This window comes from Salvelinus fontinalis, chromosome 3 (assembly GCF_029448725.1).
Source record: "Salvelinus fontinalis isolate EN_2023a chromosome 3, ASM2944872v1, whole genome shotgun sequence".
NCBI lineage: Eukaryota > Metazoa > Chordata > Actinopteri > Salmoniformes > Salmonidae > Salvelinus > Salvelinus fontinalis.
Window position 1 is genome coordinate 50375773 of NC_074667.1, and position 22084 is coordinate 50397856.

Here is a 22084-nt window from a genome sequence, read left to right on the forward strand (position 1 = left end):
TAATGTCAAACATAGACAATTACCCACAACCTACCTAATGCCTATGGCTGCCTTAAATATGGCTCCCAATCAGAGACAACGATAGACAGCTGTCTCTGATTGAGAACCATTCCAGGCAACCATAGACTTACCTCAACACCTACACTGAACACAACCCCATGAACTCTACAAAAACTCCCTAGACAATACAACCACCCAAGACGAGACAAACACACAAACATCCCCCATGTCACACCCTGACCTAACTAAAATAATACAGAAAACAAAGATAACTAAGGCCAGGGTGTGACAACTATACTCCCATGTCTCTGAAAATGCACCTCAAGGGAAATAATTGTCAGTATCTAAACATGAGGTTTATGTTTCTTATGTCATGTTTAAAATTCCACATATTTAAAATTTATTTTTATTTCACCTTTATTTAACCAGGTAGGCTAGTTGAGAACAAGTTCTCAATTGCAACTGCGACCTGGCCAGGATAAAGCATTGCAAATCGATACATACAACAACACAGAGTTACACATGAAATAAACAAAACATACAGTCAATAATACAGTAGAACAAAGAAAACAAAAAGTCTATATACAGTGAGTGCAAATGAGGTGAGGTTAGGGAGTTAAACTTCTTCTGGCTGCAAGCCCGAAGCCGGGCACAATATGACAACAGCCACTTCAAGTGCAGGGCGCAAAATTCAAAATATATTTTTTTGAAATATTTCACTTTCAGACATTAACAAGTCCAATACAGCAAATGAAAGGTACACATCTTGTGAATCCAGCCAACATGTCCGATTTTTAAAATGTTTTACACCGAAAACAGCACGTATATTTATGTTAGCTCACCACCAAATACTAAAAAGGACAGACATTTTTCACAGCACAGGTAGCATGCACAAAGCCAACCTAACTAACCAAGAACCAACCAAACTAACCAACAAACAACTTCATCAGATGACAGTCTTATAACATGTTATTCAATAAATCTATGTTTTGTTCGAAAAATGTGCATATTTCAGGTATAAATCATAGTTTACATTGCAGCTACAATCAGAAATTGCACCGAAAGCAGCCAGAATAATTACAGACACCAACGTCAAATACCTAAATACTCATCATAAAACATTTCTGAAAAATACATAGTGTACAGCAAATGAAAGACAGGCATCTTGTGATTCCAGACAATATTTCCGATTTCTTAAGTGTTTTACAGCGAAAACACAATATAGCGTTATATTAGCTTACCACAATAGCCAGAAACACAAGCCATTTCCCAGCAGCAAAAGTTAGCGATCGTAACAAACCAGCAAAAGATATATAATTTTTGACTAACCTTGATATGCTTCATCAGATGACAGTCCTATAACATCATGGTTATACATACACTTATGTTTTGTTCGAAAATGTGCATATTTAGAGCTGAAATCAGTGGTTATACATTGTGCTAACGTAGCTACTTTTTCCCACAACGTCCGGATATTTTTCTGACACTTTTTCTGACACACATATTCTGACCAAATAGCTATTCATTAACATAACTAAAAAAATACATGTTGTATAGGAAATGATAGATACACTAGTTCTTAATGCAATCGGCGTGTTAGAATTCTAAAAATAACTTCATTACGACATAAGGCTTACGTTATGGTGAGCGAGTGCCCAAAACCTGGGCGCAAAACTAAGTACACAGTTCGACAGATATATGAAATAGCATCATAAAATGGGTCCTACTTTTGATGAGCTTCCATCAGAATGTTGTACAAGAGGTCCTTTGTCAAGAACAATCGTTGTTTGGATTTAGAACGTCCTTTTTCCCTCTTGAATTAGCAAGCGCACTAGCCAAGTGGCGCGAAGCTCTCCTTCCTGAACAAAGGCACACAACGCAACACGCCTAACGTCCCGAATAAATTTCAATAGTCTAATAAAACTATATTGAAAAAACATACTTTACGATGATATTGTCACATGTCTCAAATAAAATCAAAGCCGGAGATAGTAGTCGCCTGTAACGACAGCTTTTCAGAAGGCAATTCCAGGTCCAACCTCGCGCTTTCCAGAAAACAGGAAATGGGTGACACGTTATTCCAAGAGGATTTATTCCACCTCAGACCAAGATAAACACTCCATTTCTTCTCTCACTGCCTCTTGACATCTAGGGGAAGGTGTATGACGTGCATGTATACTAATACGTATCATGCCCATTTATAGGCAGGACCTAGAACAGAGCATCGATTTCAGATTTTCCACTTCCTGATCAGGAAGTTTGTGCCAAATGAGTTCTGTTTTACTCACAGATATAATTCAAACGGTTTTAGAAACTAGAGAGTGTTTTCTATCCAATAGTAATAATAATATGCATATTGTACGAGCAAGAATTGAGTACGAGGCCGTTTGAAATGGGCACCTTTTATCAGGGCTACTCAATACTGCCCCTGCAGCCAGAAGAAGTTAAGGCAATAAATAGGCCATTGTGGCGAAGTAATTACAATATAGCAATTAAACACTGGAATGGTAGATGTGCAGAAGATGAATGTGCAAGTAGAGATACTGGGGTGCAAAGATAAATACAGTATGGGGATGAGGTAGGTAGATAGATGGGCTGTTTACAGATGGGCTATGTACAGGTGCAGTGATCTGTGAGCTGCTCTGACAGCTGGTGCTTAAAGCTAGTGAGGGAGATATGAGTCTCCAGCTTCAGAGATTTTTGCAGTTCGTTCCAGTCATTGGCAGCAGAGAACTGGAAGGAAAGACAACCAAAGGAGGAATTGGTTTTGGGGGTGACCAGTGAGATATACCTGCTGGAGCGCGTGCTACGAGTGGGTGCTGCTATGGTGACCAGTGAGCTGAGATAAGGCGGGGCTTTACCTAGCAGAGACTTGTAGATAACCTGTAGCCAGTGGGTTTGGCGACGAGTATGAAGCGAGGGCCAACCAACGATAGCGTACAGGTCGCAATGGTGGGGAGTGTATGGGGCTTTGGTGACAAAATGGATGGCACTGTGATAGCCTGCATCCAGTTTGTTGAGTAGAGTGTTGGAGGCTATTTTATAGATGACATCACCGAAGTCGAGGATCGGTAGTATAGTCAGTTTTACGAGGTTATGTTTGGCAGCATGAGCGAAGGATGCTTTGTTGCGATATAGGAAGCCGATTCTAGATTTAATTTTGGATTGGAGATGCTTAATGTGAGTCTGGAAGGAGAGTTTACAATCTAACCAGACACCTAGGTATTTGTAGTTGTCCACGTATTCTAAGTCAGAGACGTCCAGAGTAGTGATGCTGGACGGGCGAGCAGGTGCGGGCAGTGATCGGTTGAATAGCATGCATTTAGTTTTACTTGCGTTTAAGAGTAGTTGGAGGCCACAGAAGGAGAGTTGTATGGCAGTGAAGCTCGTCTGGAGGTTAGTTAACACAGTGTCCAAAGAGGGGCCAGAAGTATACAGAATGGTGTCGTCTGCGTAGAGGTGTATCAGAGAATCACCAGCAGCAAGAGCAACATCATTGATGTATACAGAGAAGAGAGTCGGCCCAAGGATTGAACCCTGTGGCACCCACATAGAGACTGCCAGAGGTACAGACAACAGGCCATCCGATTTGACACACTGAACTCTATCAGAGAAGTAGTTGGTAAACCAGGCGAGGCAATCATTTGAGAAACCAAGGCTGTCGAGACTGCCAATAAGAATGTGGTGACTGACAGAGTCGAAAGCCTTGGCCAGGTCGATGAATACGGCTGCACAGTAATGTCTCTTATCGATGGCAGTTATGATGTCGTTTAGGACCTTGAGCGTGGCTGAGGTGCACCCATGACCAGCTCTGAAACCAGATTGCATAGCGGAGAAGGTACGGTGGGATTCGAAATGGTCGGTAATCTGTTTGTTAACTTGGCTTTCGAAGACCTTAGAAAGACAGGGTAGGATAGATATAGGTCTGTAGCAGTTTGGGTCTAGAGTTTCACCCCCTTTGAAGAGGGGGATGACCGCGGCAGCTTTCCAATCTTTGAGAATCTCAGACGATACGAAAGAGAGGTTGAACAGGCTAGTATTAGGGGTTGCAACAATTTCGGTAGATCATTTTAGAAAGAGAGGGTCCAGATTGTCTAGCCCGGCTGATTTGTAGGGGTCCAGATTTTGCAGCTCTTTCAGAACATCAACTATCTGGATTTGGGTGAAGGAGAAATGGTGGGGGCGTGGCATATCATATGTTCTTTATTTCCTTGGCACTTGACTGGTTTACTGACCAGAGGATAAGAGAATACTACAGTATATCAAGAGAGTCGGGTGTCATTTTTTTGTGAGGCACAGGTGGAGCCCCAGCCATGGCCCAGGCCTGCCACATACTTGGCCTGCATAGACATACCAAGGCCAAGTGAGTGAGCTTTCCATCAAGCCTAATGGTGTCAAAGAGAAGCTATGAGGGATTGGCACTATGTCAATAGTTTATGGCTAGTGGCTGAGGACAGAGCAATACAACTTATATTCCCACAGAGAGCAGAGGATTCTGGGTAAAAGAGCTGACAGGGCAGGATCCTACCATTCCATGATGATGAGCAGGCACTTCTTCCCATGATGCATGTTCTCATACAGACTGAGAATGCGAACGATGTATGGCCCCCCTGACACCCGCCAGTGTAGCTCAACCTCCCGCCTCGCCTTGGGACTGTCATAGAGGATCTGAGAGAGAGAAACAGGAAGAGGTGGGGTAGGAATTGTATTTTTTCCCTCTTTCAGTTCCCTACCATACATGTTAGGAGGCCTGTGTGTGCAATGACTTAAACAGAAACCTTGACTTGAAATAGACATTACACATGCACAGACACACACACACGTACGCACGAATACGCATGCACACACACACAGCAGGCCTTGACATAGCACCTGTCTTCCATCAGAGGATATTTTTGGGTGCTGACAGTGACAGAGTGGGCTCCAGCTGGATACAAGACCAGCCAGTCACAGAGCTGCAGCTGAGAACAGAACACAACACAGCCAGTCTGGCTACCACTCATCCTTTACCACAACCACAAGTCTTTAACCCTTTTACACAATCTCTAACACACCTTTTACAGATTCAATTATATGATAACGTGGATGGTGAGAAATGTGGAAGCTACTGTACATTGCTCTTGCGGATGGAGACGGAGTTTCATCTAAGCTGTGGTTTTAGAATGACTGGCTATAAACGGACTTAAAGGTCTCATTCGATAACAGAACTCATAATCGGCAACCTGTCTCCCTCAATGAACAATTAATACATTTTTTTTAACACAGGTAAAGTGGACAAAAGTTAGGATTTGGTCCTAAGAGACAAGCTCTCATCATATCCTCATGGCATCATCCATCCAAACTGAATGGCCTATGAGTGGCCAAGTTACGCATGTGTTGTTAAGAGCAGTTTATAAAATATACAGATAAAACTTCAAACAAAACAGTCATCAACCCTTTTTGAAGATTTACAATGTTACTATAGGAAGCAGGAACTAGGTTTTATATATCAAAATGATTCTTCGTTTTAGGGTAGACGCATATTTATATTGTGAATTAGTGTGTGTTTTTATGTGTGTGTTTGGAGCAGAAGTACTCAACTACTATTTGAGAAGGTCCAGTGACACAAATTCCCGAGGTGGTAAAGGTCTGGTTGGACATTGTCCTTTATTGGCGCTGTGGTACAGCGTAGTAACAAACATAGTCGTCTACGACTTTGGAAACATGTTGTTATATAAAATGTACATTAAATACATTAAATGAGACTAAGAATTTCAATGAATTACAACATTGCTGAAAAACAAAAGTAGTTGCATAATTGTCTATGCAAAAAGTGCACTGTGAACCATTGGGCCTTGAATAAAAACAAATGTATTTAAATTAAATAAAGTGCATGTTTTCTGGAGAACAAAGGATAATTCAACAAAAATAATTATCTGAATGCACAGAAGGTCACTGTGGGCCATGCAATGTTCATGTATAAGTCACTCTGGGCCTTGCCCTGCATTAATGAGAGAAATGACACTTTCTGTCTCCTGCCAATGCTTGAACTTTGGCACAAAAGTGTGAGAGCAACTCTGAGACACTGGAGCAGGTGTTCATTGGTGAGCCTGGTGAGGTATTTGTTTGTAATAAAGTTCATTGTGGAGAAGGCTGATTCCCAGCTGTATGTGGAGCCAAACATGGTCAGGATGTATAGTGTCAGTCTCTTGAGAACAGGGACATCAGCTGCAGGCACCATCTTTCCCCAGAAAGTGACAGGGTCACAATCACCAGTCTGCTCATTCAAAGACACATTTTCTTGCAGCTCAATCAACTCCAGCTGCAGTGCTGCAATGTCTACCCATCTGAAGATCTGTTTTGCTTCTTCTGACAACTTTGCCACACTTGTGACCAAGAAGGGGTTCTGGATAAGCACCAGCAGTTCTCTTCCAACAGTGACGTCATCAAAGCGAGCCTTGAAGTTATCCATCAGCTTCTGGATGAAATCAACATGGTTGAGAACATCTTTGTCTCCCTGAGTTTGCACCAGAAGATTGGGGAAGTGGACAAGCTCTCCCTGGGGATCATTCTTGAAAAGCTCCAAATTCTTCTGGAAAGCCCGGACTGCTGTTATCATATCACACACTGTGTTGAACGTGTCCCTGCAGATTAACATTCAGTTGATTAAGGTGTGATGTAATGTCTGTCAAAAATGCAACTGCTTCCATCTTCTCCTCATCTTCCAAAAACAGAGAAAACTGAGTTGCCTTGTCACTCTTTTGCTGTGATAAGAAAGCTTTGATTTCCTCCTGAATGGCCCAAAATCGTTCCCAAACCCTGCCTTTGCTGAGCCATCTGACATTGTTGTGCAGTAGTAAGTAATCAAAACTGGCATTGGCCTCTGTCAGGATGCCTCGTAGCAGGTGTTGTAGGGATGATGTGGCACTCAAAACGTTTATCAGTTTCATAAATGTTGTCATGACCTCAGAATACTATTTTCCCAGACTGGCACACAGGACAGATTGATGGATGATGCCGTGATATGATTTCAGGTCAGAGTGGTCCTCTTTCAAATGTGCAACCAGTCCCCTCCCTCTTCCTATCATGGCTGGAGCTCCATCTGTGGTGATGGATACTACTGACTTCAGATCTATCCCTCTTTTTGTCAGCATCCCTTTGATGGCCTCATGGATATCCTCTCCCCGTGTGTGTGCTTTTAGATTATTATATATTTTTCCACCTTTATTTAACCAGGTAGACTAGTTGAAAACAAGTTCTCATTTACAACTGCGACCTGGCCAAGATAAAGCAAAGCAGTGTGACACAAACAACAACACAGAGTTACACATGGAATAAACAAAACAATAACACAATAGGAAAAAAATTATATATACAGTGTGTGCAAATGAGGTAAGATTAAGGAGGTAAGGCAATAAATGGGGCGTAGTGGCGAAGTAATTACAATTTAGCATTAACACTGGAGTGATAGATGTGCAGAAGATGAATGTGCAAGTAGAGATACTGGGGTGCAAAGGAGCAAAATAAATAAATAATAAATAACAATATGGAGATGAGGTAGTTGGATGGGCTATTTACAGATGGGCTCTGTACATATGCAGTGATCTGTGAGCTGCTCTGGCAGCTGATGCTTAAAGTTAGTGAGGGAGATATGAGTCTCCAGCTTCAGTGATTTTTGCAATTCGTTCCAGTCATTGGCAGCAGCCCAACAGCTTCTTTGTTTCGTTATAAAATCTGACGAACACCAGAAGCTAGGCATTATCAGTGTTATCTGTTGATTCATCCACAGATAATGAAATGCATGCTGCATTCTGAATGGCCTCATCAAGTTGTGGAGTTAAATCGTCAGCTAATATTTCAGTTCTCCTCATTGCTGTGGAATCTGAACGTGGGATCTGTTTGAGATGTTCCCTGAGCTCATCTTTTTGTTTACCTTCAAGCAAGGTGTCAGCAACTTCAAACATGCATCCTTTCATCATCTCAGCGTCTGAAAAAGTATTTTTGTGTTTTCCCAAAACCCAAGCTATCCTCAGTGAACCCTCCATTGCATGTTGTTGGGCTGTAAGGGAATTGACAAGGACTTTGCTGGACCTTTCATATTGGGATTTGAGTTGGTTAGTCTTGATTGTTCTCACCTCCGTGTTCAGGGGATACGTCTGATCAAATTTACTATGCCTGGTGTCATAATATCGCTTAACATTGGCACTTTTCACGAGAGCCACGGACTCACTGCATATCAGGCACATTGGTTTTGTGCAATTTTTTTTTTAACAAGCCATATTAACAAAGATACTCCTTCTAGCTGTGATATTTATAGTTGAACCGCTGTTAAATCTTTCTGTTTCATTCTGCCTGCTTGTCCCAAGGTTCCGCGGAGGATATTTGGATTAATGTGATTGGGTAAGACGTGGCCCTTTGTATTTGCATATAACCACGGGATTGGATTAGACGGGGCACTAGTAGAGGCGGGTGTTGCTTTGAGAGAGACGGTGATAAAGAGGCCGCTGCGCCCGGTTGATTTTAAAGCTTTCTAAAAAATGATGTATTGACTTTTATATAACAAAATGCGATGATGTCCGGTCTGGATTGATCCTTCTCTGGGTCCGGACCCGGACCGCAATCCGCCAGTTGAGTTTAGGTGGTTTAGAGTATGCATGTGCTTAGGTGTGTCTTCTTTATCATTAATGAGTGTGTGAGTGTATTTTTATACCCATGCATATACCCATGCAAAGTCCTTCCCTTTTTGTTGCAGGGTGTGTTGAAAGTGGAAGCGAAGGACTTCCGTTGGCCTCTTTAACTGACGTCTGTTTATCTTCACAACCCACAGTACCCAGGGTATCTCTAAGAGTGCTCCGTACTCCTGTCTAGTATCTGGAGAGCATGTGAGAGTGAATCTTGGATACCTTATTGCTAGGTCGAAAATACACAGGTTAGGACAAGAGGATTCTGATATCCCATAAGTCTTTGCATAAATGCGGAAGAATTCTAAACAATGGGACTAGCAATATGAGGGGAAATGACAGGAAGTGAATGTTAGCAGTACACAAAGTTTGCCATCAAATTTGGAAAACAAACACAAACTACTCAGCAAACACATAGCATAACTATTTTACTGTTATTGTTTAAATTTAAACGTTTTTCAAATTATCTACCGGCACTCTACTACCTGATCTCTGGTCACGTTTTCAATGCTAATCCTGTAGAATAAAATCAGCAATGGCGCTGGTCCAATGAATTTGTTAATTTTCGAACGCTGCCACATGAAATTATTACATAACCCTAACCTGTACATTTTCGACCTCGCCTTATTGTGTTCTATGGGTCCCCATTTGAAGAAACAGACAGCTTATGGCCTCATGCCCTTAACTTCCTGTATAGTGAAGAAATTCCCTGTGACTAATTCCTAATTTTAGTAAATGTAAGTTGCTCTGGATAAGTGTCTGCTAAATGACTAAAATGTAAATGTAATGTAGGCAAGACCGGCAATGTTGGAAAACTTTAATACATTTTCAACCTCTCCTTGATCCAGTCTGTAATACCTACATGTTTCAAGCATACTATACCATAGTCCCTTTGCCCAAGAATGCCAAGGTAACCTGTCTAAATGACTATCGCCCTGTAGCACTCACACCTGTAGTCATGAAATGCTTTGAAAGGCTGGTCATGGCTCACATCAATACCATCATCCCAGACATCCTGGACCCAGTCCAATTTGCATACCGCCACAACAGATCCACAGATGACACAATCTCTATTGCACTCCAGACGTATCAGTGATTTTGGTTGTCCAGTGACGTCATCAAATAAGTGCGTTGCATGAAAAACTATGCCAGTAGGCCTAAAACTAGTGTTATTAAGCTAACTGGTAAGTGTATTTTGTTTGGGAGAAAACATGGAGTTAGTGTTAAACTCTGTAGGTGCTTAGTTTGCATCTTTTTTTTTGGTTTGGTCCTTAGTTTTGGTTGCTGTTTGTTTGGTAAACTTGCCAATACGGTGTATAGTTGGTTGTGTGCTGCGTTGGAGAGAGTAACATCAGTTACTTTCCAGGCCCCTGCCCAGGCTGGAAACTCTTGCTCTACTTGCTGTTGGGACATCGGTCCGAGGAGGTGAGTACAGTCTGCTGTGTACCTCAGTGGGAGATTTGGGTAGGTTAGTGGTAGTGTAAAGGCAGTCAATGTTGTTCTCCCCCTTAGACGAGAAGGAGCATGGATAGGACCAAGATGCGGATTGAGGGAAATAAGCCATCTTTTAATGAAAAAACAGCAAACAAGACACTACAAACTACAAAACAACAAACGTGACTAACCTTCAACTGTCCTGTGAGGACACAGGAACAAACACCCACAAAACACCAGTGAAACCCTGGCTGCCTTTGTATGACTCTCAATTAGAGACAAACAATACACACCTGTCTCTAATTGAGAATCATACCAGGCCGAACACAAAACCCCACATAGAAATACAAACATAGACAAACCCACCCAACTCACGCCCTGACCAACTAAAATGAATACAAAACAAAGGAAAACAGGTCAGGAACGTGACAGGTAGGTTGTGTAGGTTAGTGCTATTTGCTACCCGAAGCTATAGACTTTCTTTTCCCCAGTTAGGCTTAGCGACATGTTCCACTTTGGAATACGTTGGGCATGGTTATTTTGTTTTGTTATTTTTGTGTGGTGTCAGTGGATTGAGCAGTTGTCTCGGGGGCACATCCGTGGCTTGGGGGGAATCCGCCAGCGCGCTGGGGGGTTTTCCATGGCAGCGGGATACAATGCGTAATTACCAATAATACAGAGGGTAGTGGTGGTTTACTCACTCACCGACAAATTCTCGCAAGGCACCCAGACCTCCACCCCTTGTATTTCTGTATTTTCTTCACGCGAATGACGGGATGAGGGCCTGGTCTCCGGGAAGCAGTATATCATGTCAGACTCATTTAAGATAATCTTCGTCCAGTTCGAGGTGATTAATCGCTGTTCTGATGTCCAGAAGCTCTTTTCGGTCATAAGAGATGGTAGCAACAACATTAGATACAAAATGAGTTACAAAAAATGTGAAAAAACAAACAAAATAGCAAAGTTGGTTAGGGGCCTGTGAAACGGCAGCCATCCCCTCCGGCGCCATTATGTCATATTGTACCAGTCAGGTTTTGTGAGTTGATGTTGAAAACATCCCACGATGATGTTGCTGAACATCTGATCCCTATTAAAGTGGCATTATTTAGAGTGACTAGTGATCCATTTATTAAAGTGGCCATTGATTGGGTCTCAATGTAGGCAACAGCCTCTCTGAGTTAGTGATTGCTGTTTAGCAGCCTGATGGCCTTGAGATAGAAGTTGTTTTTCAGTCTCTCAGTCCCAGTTTTGATGCACCTGTACTGACCTCACCTTCTGGATGGTAGCGGTGTGAACAGGCAGTGGCTCGGGTGGTTGTTGTCCTTGATGATCATTTTGGCCTTCCTGTGACATCGGGTGCTGTAGGTGTCATGGAGGGCAGGTAGTTTGCCCCCAGTGATGCGTTGTGCAGACCGCACCACCCTCTGGAGAGCCTTGCGGTTGAGGGCGTTGCAGTGATACAGCCTGACAGGATGCTTTCGATTGTGCATCTGTAAAAGTTTGTCAGGGTTTTGGGTGACAAGCCAAATTTCTTCAGCCTCCTGAGGTTGAAGAGGCACTGTTGAGTGGATCATTTCAGTTTGTCTGTGATGTGTACACCGAGGAACTTAAAACTTTCCACCTTCTCCACTGCTGTCCCTTTGATGTGGATAGGGGGGGTGCTTCATTTGCTGTTTCCTGAAGTCCACAATCATCTACTTTGTTTTGTTGACATTGAGTGAGAGGTTGTTGTCCTGACACCACACACCCTCACCTCCTCCCTGTAGGCTGTCTCGTCATTGTTGGTAATCAAGCCCACTACTGTTGTCATCTGCAAACTTGATTGAGTTGAAGGCGTGCATGGCCACGCAGTCGTGGGTGAACAGGGAGTACAGGAGGGGGCTGAGCTATTTGTGCTCAACACTTGTGGGGCCCCAGTGTTGCGGGTCAGCGAAGCGGCCTGTCAGAAAGTCCATGACCCAATTGCACAGGGCAGGGTTGAGACCCAGGGCCTCCAGCTTGATGATGAGCTTGGAGGGTAGGTAGTATGGTGTTGAATACTGAGCTGTAGTCAATGAACAGCATTCTTACATAGGTATTCCTTTTGTCCAGATGGGATAGGGCAGTGTGCAGTGTGATGGCGATTGCGTCATCTGTGGACCTGCTGGGGCAGTATGCAAATTGAAGTGGATCTAGGTTGGCTGGTAAAGTGGAGGTGATATGATCCTTGGCTAGCCTCTCAAAGCACTTCATGATGACAGAAGTGGGTGCTACGAGGTGGTAGTCATTTAGTTCATCTTTACCTTCTTGGGTACAGGAACAATGGTAGCCATCTTGAAGCATGTGGGAACAACAGACTGGGATAGGGAGAGATTGAATATGTCCGTAAACACACTAGCCAGCTGGTCTGCGCATGCTTTGAGGACCCCGGCTACTGATGCTGTCTGGGCCTGCAGCCTTGCGAGGGTTAACACGTTTAAATGTTTTACTCACGTCAGCAACAGAGAAGGAGAGGGAGGGCGGCGCAGTCCTTGTTAGCGGGCCAAGACGGTGGCACTGTATTATCCTTGAAGCGGGCAAAGAAGGTGTTTAGTTTGTCTGGAAGCGTGACGTCGGTGTCCGTGACATGGCTGGATTTCTTTTTGTAGTCCGTGATTTCCTGTAGACCCTGCCACCTACATCTCGTGTCTGAGCCGTTGAATTGCGACTCAACCTTGTCCCTGTACTGGCATTTCGCTTGTTTGATTGCCTTGCGGAGGGAATAGCTACACTGTTTATATGGTTTCCATGGTTAAATGCAGTGGATCGCGCTTTCAGTTTTGCGCGAATTCTGCCACACATCCACAGTTTCTGGATAGGGTAGGTTTTAATAGTAACAGTGGGTACAACATCTCCAATGCACTTATTTATAAACGCACTCACCAAATCAAGCTATTAAGCCGGTACCGCTATTTCCTATTCCCGTACTCAGCCAGCCTTTTGACTGTCTGATTATTGACTATTGGCCCTCTGCCTTGATCTAAGAATGGTAGTATTTACCTGTTCACTGTGATGTCAGACCACTAGGTTTCCTGCTGCCTATCCTCTCCGGTCTATCACAACTAAGTCTGTGCTAAAAGCTTTGACTCAGTTTCTCGCTGTTTGAAATCGCTCAGGTTATTCAGTGACCAAGGTTCTAATTTCACCTCTCATCTGTTTGGTCAGGTTCTCCAGCAGTTCCATATTAAACACAATTTGGCTAGCGCCTATCACTTGCAGAGTCAAGGAGTGCTGGAACGTTTCCATCAAACACTTAAGTCTTTGCTGAGAGCTTATTGTACGGAGATTGAGGTGTTGCCATGGTTACTGGTAGACGTCAGGGAGGTTTCACAGGAGAGCACAGGTTTCAGTCCAAATTACTTAGTGTTCGGACATAATGTGCGTGGGATTCTAGTGGTGCTCCAGGATGACTGGAAGTCTCCCATGCCACCTCAGTCCCTGTTATCTTGTGATTACCGGTGACGCCTGTACGCCGCTGGTGAGATGGCTAAAGAGAAGCTATCATCTTCACAGGTGAGGATGAAATGAATATTTGATCTGCGAGCTGAGCCGTGTAACTTTAGTCCAGGTGACCAGGTTATTGCTCTGCTGCCAATTGTTGCTTCACCTTTTCAAGCCAAGTTCCAAGGTCCATATACGGTTGTGCACCAGTGCACTGAGCAAAACGATCTAGTTGCCACTCCGGAGTGAAGGAAAGCGCACCAACTGTGCCACATAAATCTGCTAAAACCCTATTACGCACTTTCCTCTGGGGTCGAACAGTGGGAGTCTGCAGAGGATGGTAAAACCTGTTATTTTGGCCGTCCGTTACATCGTTGGGTTCTTGTTTTTGTCATGCTAGGTCTGTGCATGGTGAGGAGGATGTCCCGATGATTGCGTACTGCAGGGTAGATATAAACAATTCAGAGTCACTGGATATTTTGGATAGCCTTCTCGCTCATCTACCTGCTGATTGGCGAGACGAGCTGGTCGATCTGATGATGAGTTTTCCAGTTTTGTTTCCTGGTACACCTACACTTACAAACTTAATAGAACACGATATTGACGTGTTATTTTCTCTTTGCTCTTGTTTTCCTCAATAGGATGTCGGTGGGCGGAGCCGGGGGGGTTGTCAGCAAAATTGGACACGCCTGTGCTAGGGTGTGTCCCGGGGATAAATACACCTTTCTCCCATAGATTGAGGAGACTCTCTCCATGCAGACACACTTGGTTTTTGATTGTGGCATCATTTTGTTAATTAGTTTTGGCACCTCTCAAAACCCCTCATTATTAACATCTATCCACTCACTCACACTACTGACTACACACACCATTGTTACATGGATATAGTTGACTTTATTTAATAAATATGCTTGTTATATCTCCGCATTGTCTTCCTCTTTGTTATGGGCTACAAGCCGGTTCGTAACAATAGCCTTTGTCACACCCTGATCTGGTTCACCTGTCCTTGTGATTGTCTCCAGCCCCTCCAGGTGTCGCTTATTATCCCCAATGTATATATCCCTGTGTTTCCTGTCTCTCTGTGGCAGTTCGTCTTGTTTGCCAAGTCAACCAGCATATTTCCTTGCTCCTATTTTTCCCAGTCTCTGTTTGTTTCTAGTCCTCCTGGTTTCGACCCTTGCCTGTCCTGACCCGCTGCCTGACCAATCTGCCTGTTCTGACTACCAGCCTGCCTATCCCCTTGTACTGTTTTGGACTCGGATCTGGTTTCTGACCCCTGCCTGGCCTGACCTCGAGACTGCCTATCGTCTGGTACTGTTTGGACTCTGAAATGGTTTACGAACTCTCGCCTGTCCCCGACCTGCCTTTGCCTACTCCCTTTGTTATAATAAATATCGGAGCTTTACCATCTGCCTCCTGTGTCTGCATTTGTGTCTCGTCTTGTGCCCTTATACATTTTTCATACTTTTTATCTCTGCATTGTTGGGAAAGGGCTCATAAGTAAGGATTTCACTGTAAAGTCTAAACCTGTTGTAATGAATTTGATTTAAGACACACAAGAACACACAAAGTTGAGTGATTTAATCCTCAAATGGACTCATTTCTAATGTGAGGTGACATCATCTGGGCCCTCTGCAGACACTATGGGCCCTAAGAGCACACCTGTCCCCGATTCCCCTCTAAACCAATCAGCCCCTTCTCTGCTGAGGCCCCGGCAGTGAGACAGGTTTAATCTGGTTTAATCTACCCATCTCCTTCCTAACAGAGCATTGTGTCCTGATATCCATTTAAGAATCTCATATTTTCAATTCATAGACCTTTTCACACACACTGGCACAACATCAAAGCTTTACACGTTGATGTAAATTATGAAGTTTAGAGACTGTTCAAGGTTGAGGGCAGTCTGGATATTGATCTGTGTATCTCAGTACAGTTTGTCTAACATACCTTTCCCTTTATAAGTGCTCTATTCAATCTGTATACAGATAGCGGGATAAATGTAAAGTTAATTTCTGACATATGCAGCGTTTACCGTGAATGCGGTCTCCACTAACGCAGGAACATTGCCTTTACATGGATATCACGCTGTAATGTTGAACTACCACAGTATGGCTGGAATAGAGCCATCAAGTAAAGAAAAGAGAGTAAATGAGTAAGTAGCTAGGGAGTGTAAAGAACCACTAACTCCAGGAATTAAAAAAAGAATAACCTAACACGTACACTAAGTGTACAAAACATTAGGAACACCTTCCTACTGTTGCGTTGCACCCCCTTTTCCCCTCAGAACATCCTCAATTCATTCAACAGACTTTACAATGTGTTGAAAGTGTTCTACAGGGATGCTGGCTCATATTGACTCCAATGGTTCCTACAGTTGTGTCTAGTTGGCTGGATGTCCTTTGGGTGGTAGACCATTCTTGATACACACGAAACACTGTTGAGCGTGAAACCCAGCAGCGTTGCAGTTCTTGACACACTCAAACCGGTGCGCCTGGCACCTACTAACATACCCCGTTCAAAGGCACTTAAATCTTTTGTCTTGCCCATTCACCCTCTGAATGGCACACATACACAATCCATGTCTCAATTGTCTCAAGGCTTAAAAATCCTTCTTCAACCTGTCTCCTCACCTTCATCTACACTGACTGAAGTGGATTTAACAACTGACAATAAGGGATCATAGCTTTTACTTGGATTCACCTGGTCAATCTGTCATGGAACGAGTAGTGTTCCTAATGTTTTGTACACTCTGTGTATACTGAAGGCCTTATGAATGTTAAGATGAAGAGATACTGCTGATATTAGATTAGTAACATATGATACTCAAGAGAAAATAAGATCCCACTTGAAACAAAATGTAGCTAAATCTTTGCAAATATATTGTAATAACATATATTGTAGGCTACACAGGTAGACATTGTTACATTGTACTAATATAGTACTTCATAGTAATAGCTCTTTGAGGTATGTAGTCAAATATAATCCTGAAATATACGTTCACATGAACAGAACATGTTTAATCTATAATACATATCATCCCACCATCCCTGACTGATTAACTGTTTTTATTGGCATGGCCGACTTTCCTGGGGCTGGGGCCACTGTTCCGGTTAGTAGGTTCGCTCTGCTACACACTACAGATTCTCAGATCACTTTCATGTGAACCGAAAGCATAGTAATTTAAGTGGGACACAGATGGACCACAACCCTGCTAACCCTGCCAAGAAGGAAAAGCCCTGCCAATGGCTTATAATATAAGAAGAACAACCACAAAGATGAACAGAAGCTGAAGAAACTGAACAGTGAGCTAAAACCAGATAGATGCAAAACCTTACAATGAAATGAATCTAAAAACTATTTGAAAGAAGAAGAGCTTGGCTATGAAGAGAGTGCAGTAAAAGTTTGGTTGGAAGAAATGGGAGTTCCAGAATGGAACATTCACCTGCCAAATAGAGGTTCTAATGGAACATACAGCAAATTGAATCTCAGGAGTTCCTTCATGGAACAACACAGGGTCTTTTCAGGCTAGACACTGATTCTTAGAGCTGGCAGCCAGGCAAGTCCAAGACGAGAGAACCCTGATCGCTTTAATTGAATTAGATTAAAAGGATGGCTTCACTCCAGGTCTAGTAGAGTGGATTAAACATATACTCATCCATTACACTTAGCACTCAGGAGTGGACTTAATTAAAAAGTGACTGAGCTTGACAGCCCTTCACCCCCATGCCTCGTTCTCTCTATGCCTGTTTGTCTTGTATTAAAAACAAATGGGAAATCGAGTTGTAAATTACCAGCAGTGTCAATGTGATTCTTTATGCACAAGGCTCACCCAGGCAACTGAAGGTTTAATAACTACTGTATAAACAGAGAAGCTGGTTTCTGTACAATCACAAACACCACCACACGCCTGACAGAATATTTTCCAATCCACGTCACACTTTGGGTTTTATTTGGCATACAGTGGGTGGTGGTGTCCCTGCAATCAATATTTTAATTATTTCAATTTCTCTCGCTCTACAGCCTTCGGTCGTCACTAGTTACCACAGCCACAAAGTCATAAACTCTACCTATTTCTACAATTGATCATCTTAAAATCTGATTTTAAACTTAACCCTAACCTTATCCCTAACCTTAACTACACTGCTGTGATCAGGCACCTGGTGAGACACCCAGCTGTGATTGCAATGAAATGGCTAAACAACACTAGACTGGATGATGCGACCCACATGGTACACAGCAGAGGCGGAGCAGTGACACACTGGTCTGGACAGGAGTCCGTTGTGAATGCAGTATTCACACAGAAATGGGCTGAGCTTGGATTGGTTCTCTATAAAAATAAATTATCCTGGGAGGTTAATACCTTATGTTGTTTGGATTTGAAAATCCAACAGTTGTATTGGAAGGGGACGGGGCTTGGGGGGCTGTGTGTGGTTGTCCATGTGGGTGTGAGTGAGAGACACAGAAGAAAACCAATCAGTAAAAAGGGACATCCCATTATTTATCAACACATCGTGCCGACAACATCACAATAGCCTTTCCAGACTCTGAAGTCAGGAGGAGATTGAGTTAGGTGTCAGCCAGACTATAACAACACAACTTCTTACCTGCAATAGGCAACTATAGCAGACAATGTCAGGCAGCAGGCCAATATAAAGTCATCCAATTTAACATGCTCAGTACTAATTATCCATAGCATCCACTTGACAAATGGTGTTTTCCCAACTAATTGCACTCTGCAGTATTTTGTCTCAAACTCTGAAAACTCTAATAACTGAATGTGAATGACAAGATTGATTTGAATTCAGGACAATTTCAGACACACTCTGCTCCCCTGTAAAATGACTTTCTCTCTTCTGTTCTCCTCTCTCTCTGTTCTCTGATTCTGTACTCTATCCAATCATTTTGTCCTGACCCCGCCCCCCTCTTGTCCTGTGTGTGTGTGACTCTGTGCCCCTGGTTTGGGGACTCTGATCTGGCTGAACTGCTGTAGACAGTAAATCGCTCCCTCTGTAGCCCTGTACTGGCGTTGACAGCTTGCCATTGCTTGACCAGAACAACGTCTGTGTGTGTCACGTGTGTATGTGTTCCTAATATTCCTAGGACTGTACATTGCATTTTCAGTACACTGTTTATAAACACCATATATTTATTTATATACCATATTCTTGAAATAGCTCACACTACCTACCACTGTACATATCATTCTTAGTATATCTTGTGTAAATTCATGTGGTGTATATACGTATAGATTCAGTGGTGGAAAAAGTACCCAATTGTCATATGTGAGTAAAAGTAAAGATACCTTTATAGAAATTGACTCAAGTAAAAGTGAAAGTCATCCAGTAAAATCCTACTTAATTGAGTAAAAGTCTAAAAGTATTTGGTTTCAAATATACTTAAGTATCAAAAGTAAATGTAATTGCTAAAATATACTTAAGTTTCAAAAGAAAAAGTATTAAGCAAACTAGGCACCATTGTATTTTTTTATTTTTATTTATGGATAGCCAGGGGCACGCTCCAACCCTCACATAATTTACAAACAAAGCATGTGTTTAGTGAGTCCGCCAGATCAGAGGCAGTAGGGATGCCCAGGGATGTTCTCTTGATAAGTGTGTGAATTTGACACATTTCCTGTCCTTCTAAGCATTCAAAATGGAACAAGTACTTTTGCGTGTCAGAAAAAGTATATTATTTTCATTAGGAATGTAGTAAAGTAAAGTATAAAATTGTCAAAAAAATTGTACTTTCAAGTATTGTTACTTAAGTAATTTACATCACTGTATAGATTACATTTGAATTACTGTTACAGTGCTACTTGGCTTGTTAATTGGATAATTTTTTTCTTCTTTTTTATATTATTTGTGTACTTTACTGCATTGTTAGGAGCTAGTAACATAAGCTTTCCGTTGCACCCGCTATAACATCTGCTAAACTGTGTACATGACCAATAAACTTTGATTTGAGGTATGAGATGAGAATGATGAGAATTCCACCAGCTCTGGGGCAAAACCTAGGCGTTTAGCTCAGCAGGATAACAGTATCTTGCATCATGCCAATGATGTTGGTTCTATTTGGTCAGATCACAAGTTTGTTGCCTCTCAACCAGAATAGTGTATGTAACATGCAAAGCACACATGTGTAACCAGAATAGTGTATGTAACATGCAAAGCACACATGTGTAAATCAAAACCAGAGAAACACATTTGTTATGAGCCTCAGCACGTCGCATTTCCCCCCATGCCCATCTTCCAGGTGCAGAGTCAGCACCGGAACAGATACCCTACGCAAGGGTCACATGCCACTGCCAGCACACGCACACACCGTAAAACACATAGATATGTAGAAGATGCATTACACACACATATGGATACTGGTACACCACACACAAACACACGTTAATTGCTGTGCTATTACACCATCGTGGCCTTTCCTTGCTTTTCCTCAATAGAAGATGTACAATGTCATTAGTTTGTAGAGGCAGAGAGAAATCTGATAAAAATAAACTCAGAAGGTCAAAGTTCTTAGTTTTTATCAAGACTAGGGATATATTATGCAATATCCCAATACCACCAAATGGCATCAGGACTCAAACTCTGAGCAACAGGCTATTTCCACAGGTAGGTGGTATTACCTTCAGTGCGCACTTCTCCCCAGTCTTCTTATTGGTGCATTCCAGAACCTTCCCATTGATCCCCAACCCAAGGACCTGACTGGAGATCTTATACTCGTCTGTCACCGCGTTACGCTTTATCTCCAATTTTGGGTAAACGGGCATAGGGAATTGCGTGGAATTCGTGTCTTCCTGTGCAGCCGGCGCCGCGTTGTCAGTGGAGTCTGGTTCGGTTTGAGGTTCTGATGGGGTGTCAAGTTTTGGCTCAGCCTTCGGCGATTCAGAAGGTTGCTCCTTACCGTTACCATTTTGTAGCATGGTCACACAGATGTGTCCGTGAATGTTCACCTAGGATTTACAAAAAAATTGACCTCAAACGGCTAATATGACTTTGAAAATGAAATGACGCGAATGTCCCGTAATTTACCCTAAACAGAAATGACTCCTTGACACCGCTAAGGGCGCGCATTCGGTGTTCACTTTCTCTTGGCCAGTTCCTGTGTGCCTCGAGATGTTAAAAACATTGAAAAGACAATAGCCTACGAGTCAATAGTCCCACGATTAAAAAGGTTTTGTACTAAAACTTTTCTAAAATGAAAACATAAAATGGAAAATACTTTACGGTATATACACAACAGCAGCCTATTGATCTTCTTCAACCAATTATTCAATTCAAGTTCAATACAATAATCCTGCATATCCGCAGGGTAAAAAAACCCACAATAAACATGTCCACATTTGAATAGGCTAGAGTAGAAAATTGGGAATTCTGGTCAGATGCCTTCGGTTAAACTTGCCTCGTAACTTTCCAACGTCCTCTTGTCACATGGGCTAATGACTGAGGGGAGTTTGCGTAAGCATTACCCTCTACTCAAGTAATTTCTAAACAGGCTTCCTCTTAAAGGAGCAGTACATTTGTCGGCAAATAACTAGTAGTCTGTACTAGAACAGCTAGGTCCGACGGGGTAGAGTTGAATGGAATTTAAAAAAAAAATATATATATATACCCTAGACTAACTGCAATCTGTCAGAGTAGATGGTAATTTGTGGTTTTAAATGTATCTGATTTTAAACAAACTCTCCTTCAAGCATGCACAAGTGTGTCAAAATTTTGAAGGACATCCCAGGTGAGTGATTTGAATACAAAGTGCTTAATATAACCCAGGCTTAAACCCTCCCCAAATGCAAAAATGAATGAGTGTCAAGGAAAAAACTGATGATCAAGAGAAAGGGAGAGAGAAACAGATATATAGAGAGAAGGGTGGGGGTAAGATAGAGGGATGGACATCCTTGAAAACTGAAGCAGGCCACATCACCTGCTTAGCTAAACTGTCATTCTGGCAGTCATTTTAAACACGTAATCCAACATAAATAGTATGATGGTATAGCTTAATCTGACATCTGAGAGTATATCATTTATTGCAGAGAGACTAAATATAGACTGAACTAAACTTTGCATACAGTCTTAAAGTGCAAAGAATAAACGGTGTGCCTTACTGGTTCATCAGTTTAAATATTATCGGATTATAGTGGAGGAAACTACTTTATTGCTCTCCTCTTCAAAAATAGCACAACTAAAATAAACTTCACTGCGGTTGGCAATGTACAATGCCTTCAGAAAGTATTCACACCTGCTGACTTTTTCCACATTTGTGTTACAGCCTGAATTTAAAATGAATTCAATGTAGATATTTTTGTCATTGGCTTACACACAATACCCCATAATGTCATAGTGTAATTATGTTTTTTGACATTTTTACTAATTAATTTAAAATGAAAAGCTGAAATGTCTTGAGTCAATAAATATTCAACCCCTTTGTTATGGTAAGGCTAAATAAATTCAGGAATAAAAAGGTGCTTAAAAAGTCACATAATAAGTTGCATGGACTCACTCTGTGTGCAAAATGAGTGTTTAAAATGA

At 42.3% G+C, this 22084-nt stretch overlaps 1 protein-coding gene across 1 annotated transcript in view; it reads right to left on the bottom strand.

The window, feature by feature from the left end:
• The window catches only part of LOC129851057 (MAP kinase-activated protein kinase 3-like), a 46777-nt gene extending 25315 nt beyond the window's left edge, over positions 1-21462 (bottom strand). Inside the window, exons 1-2 of the mRNA XM_055917240.1 lie at positions 20185-21462; positions 4529-4668 (exon numbers count right to left, since the gene is read on the bottom strand). Coding sequence (XP_055773215.1) covers positions 4529-4668; positions 20185-20481 — 437 coding nt within the window. The 5' untranslated portion in view covers positions 20482-21462. The remainder of the gene's footprint in view (positions 1-4528; positions 4669-20184) is intronic.
• Positions 21463-22084: the final 622 nt, after the last annotated feature.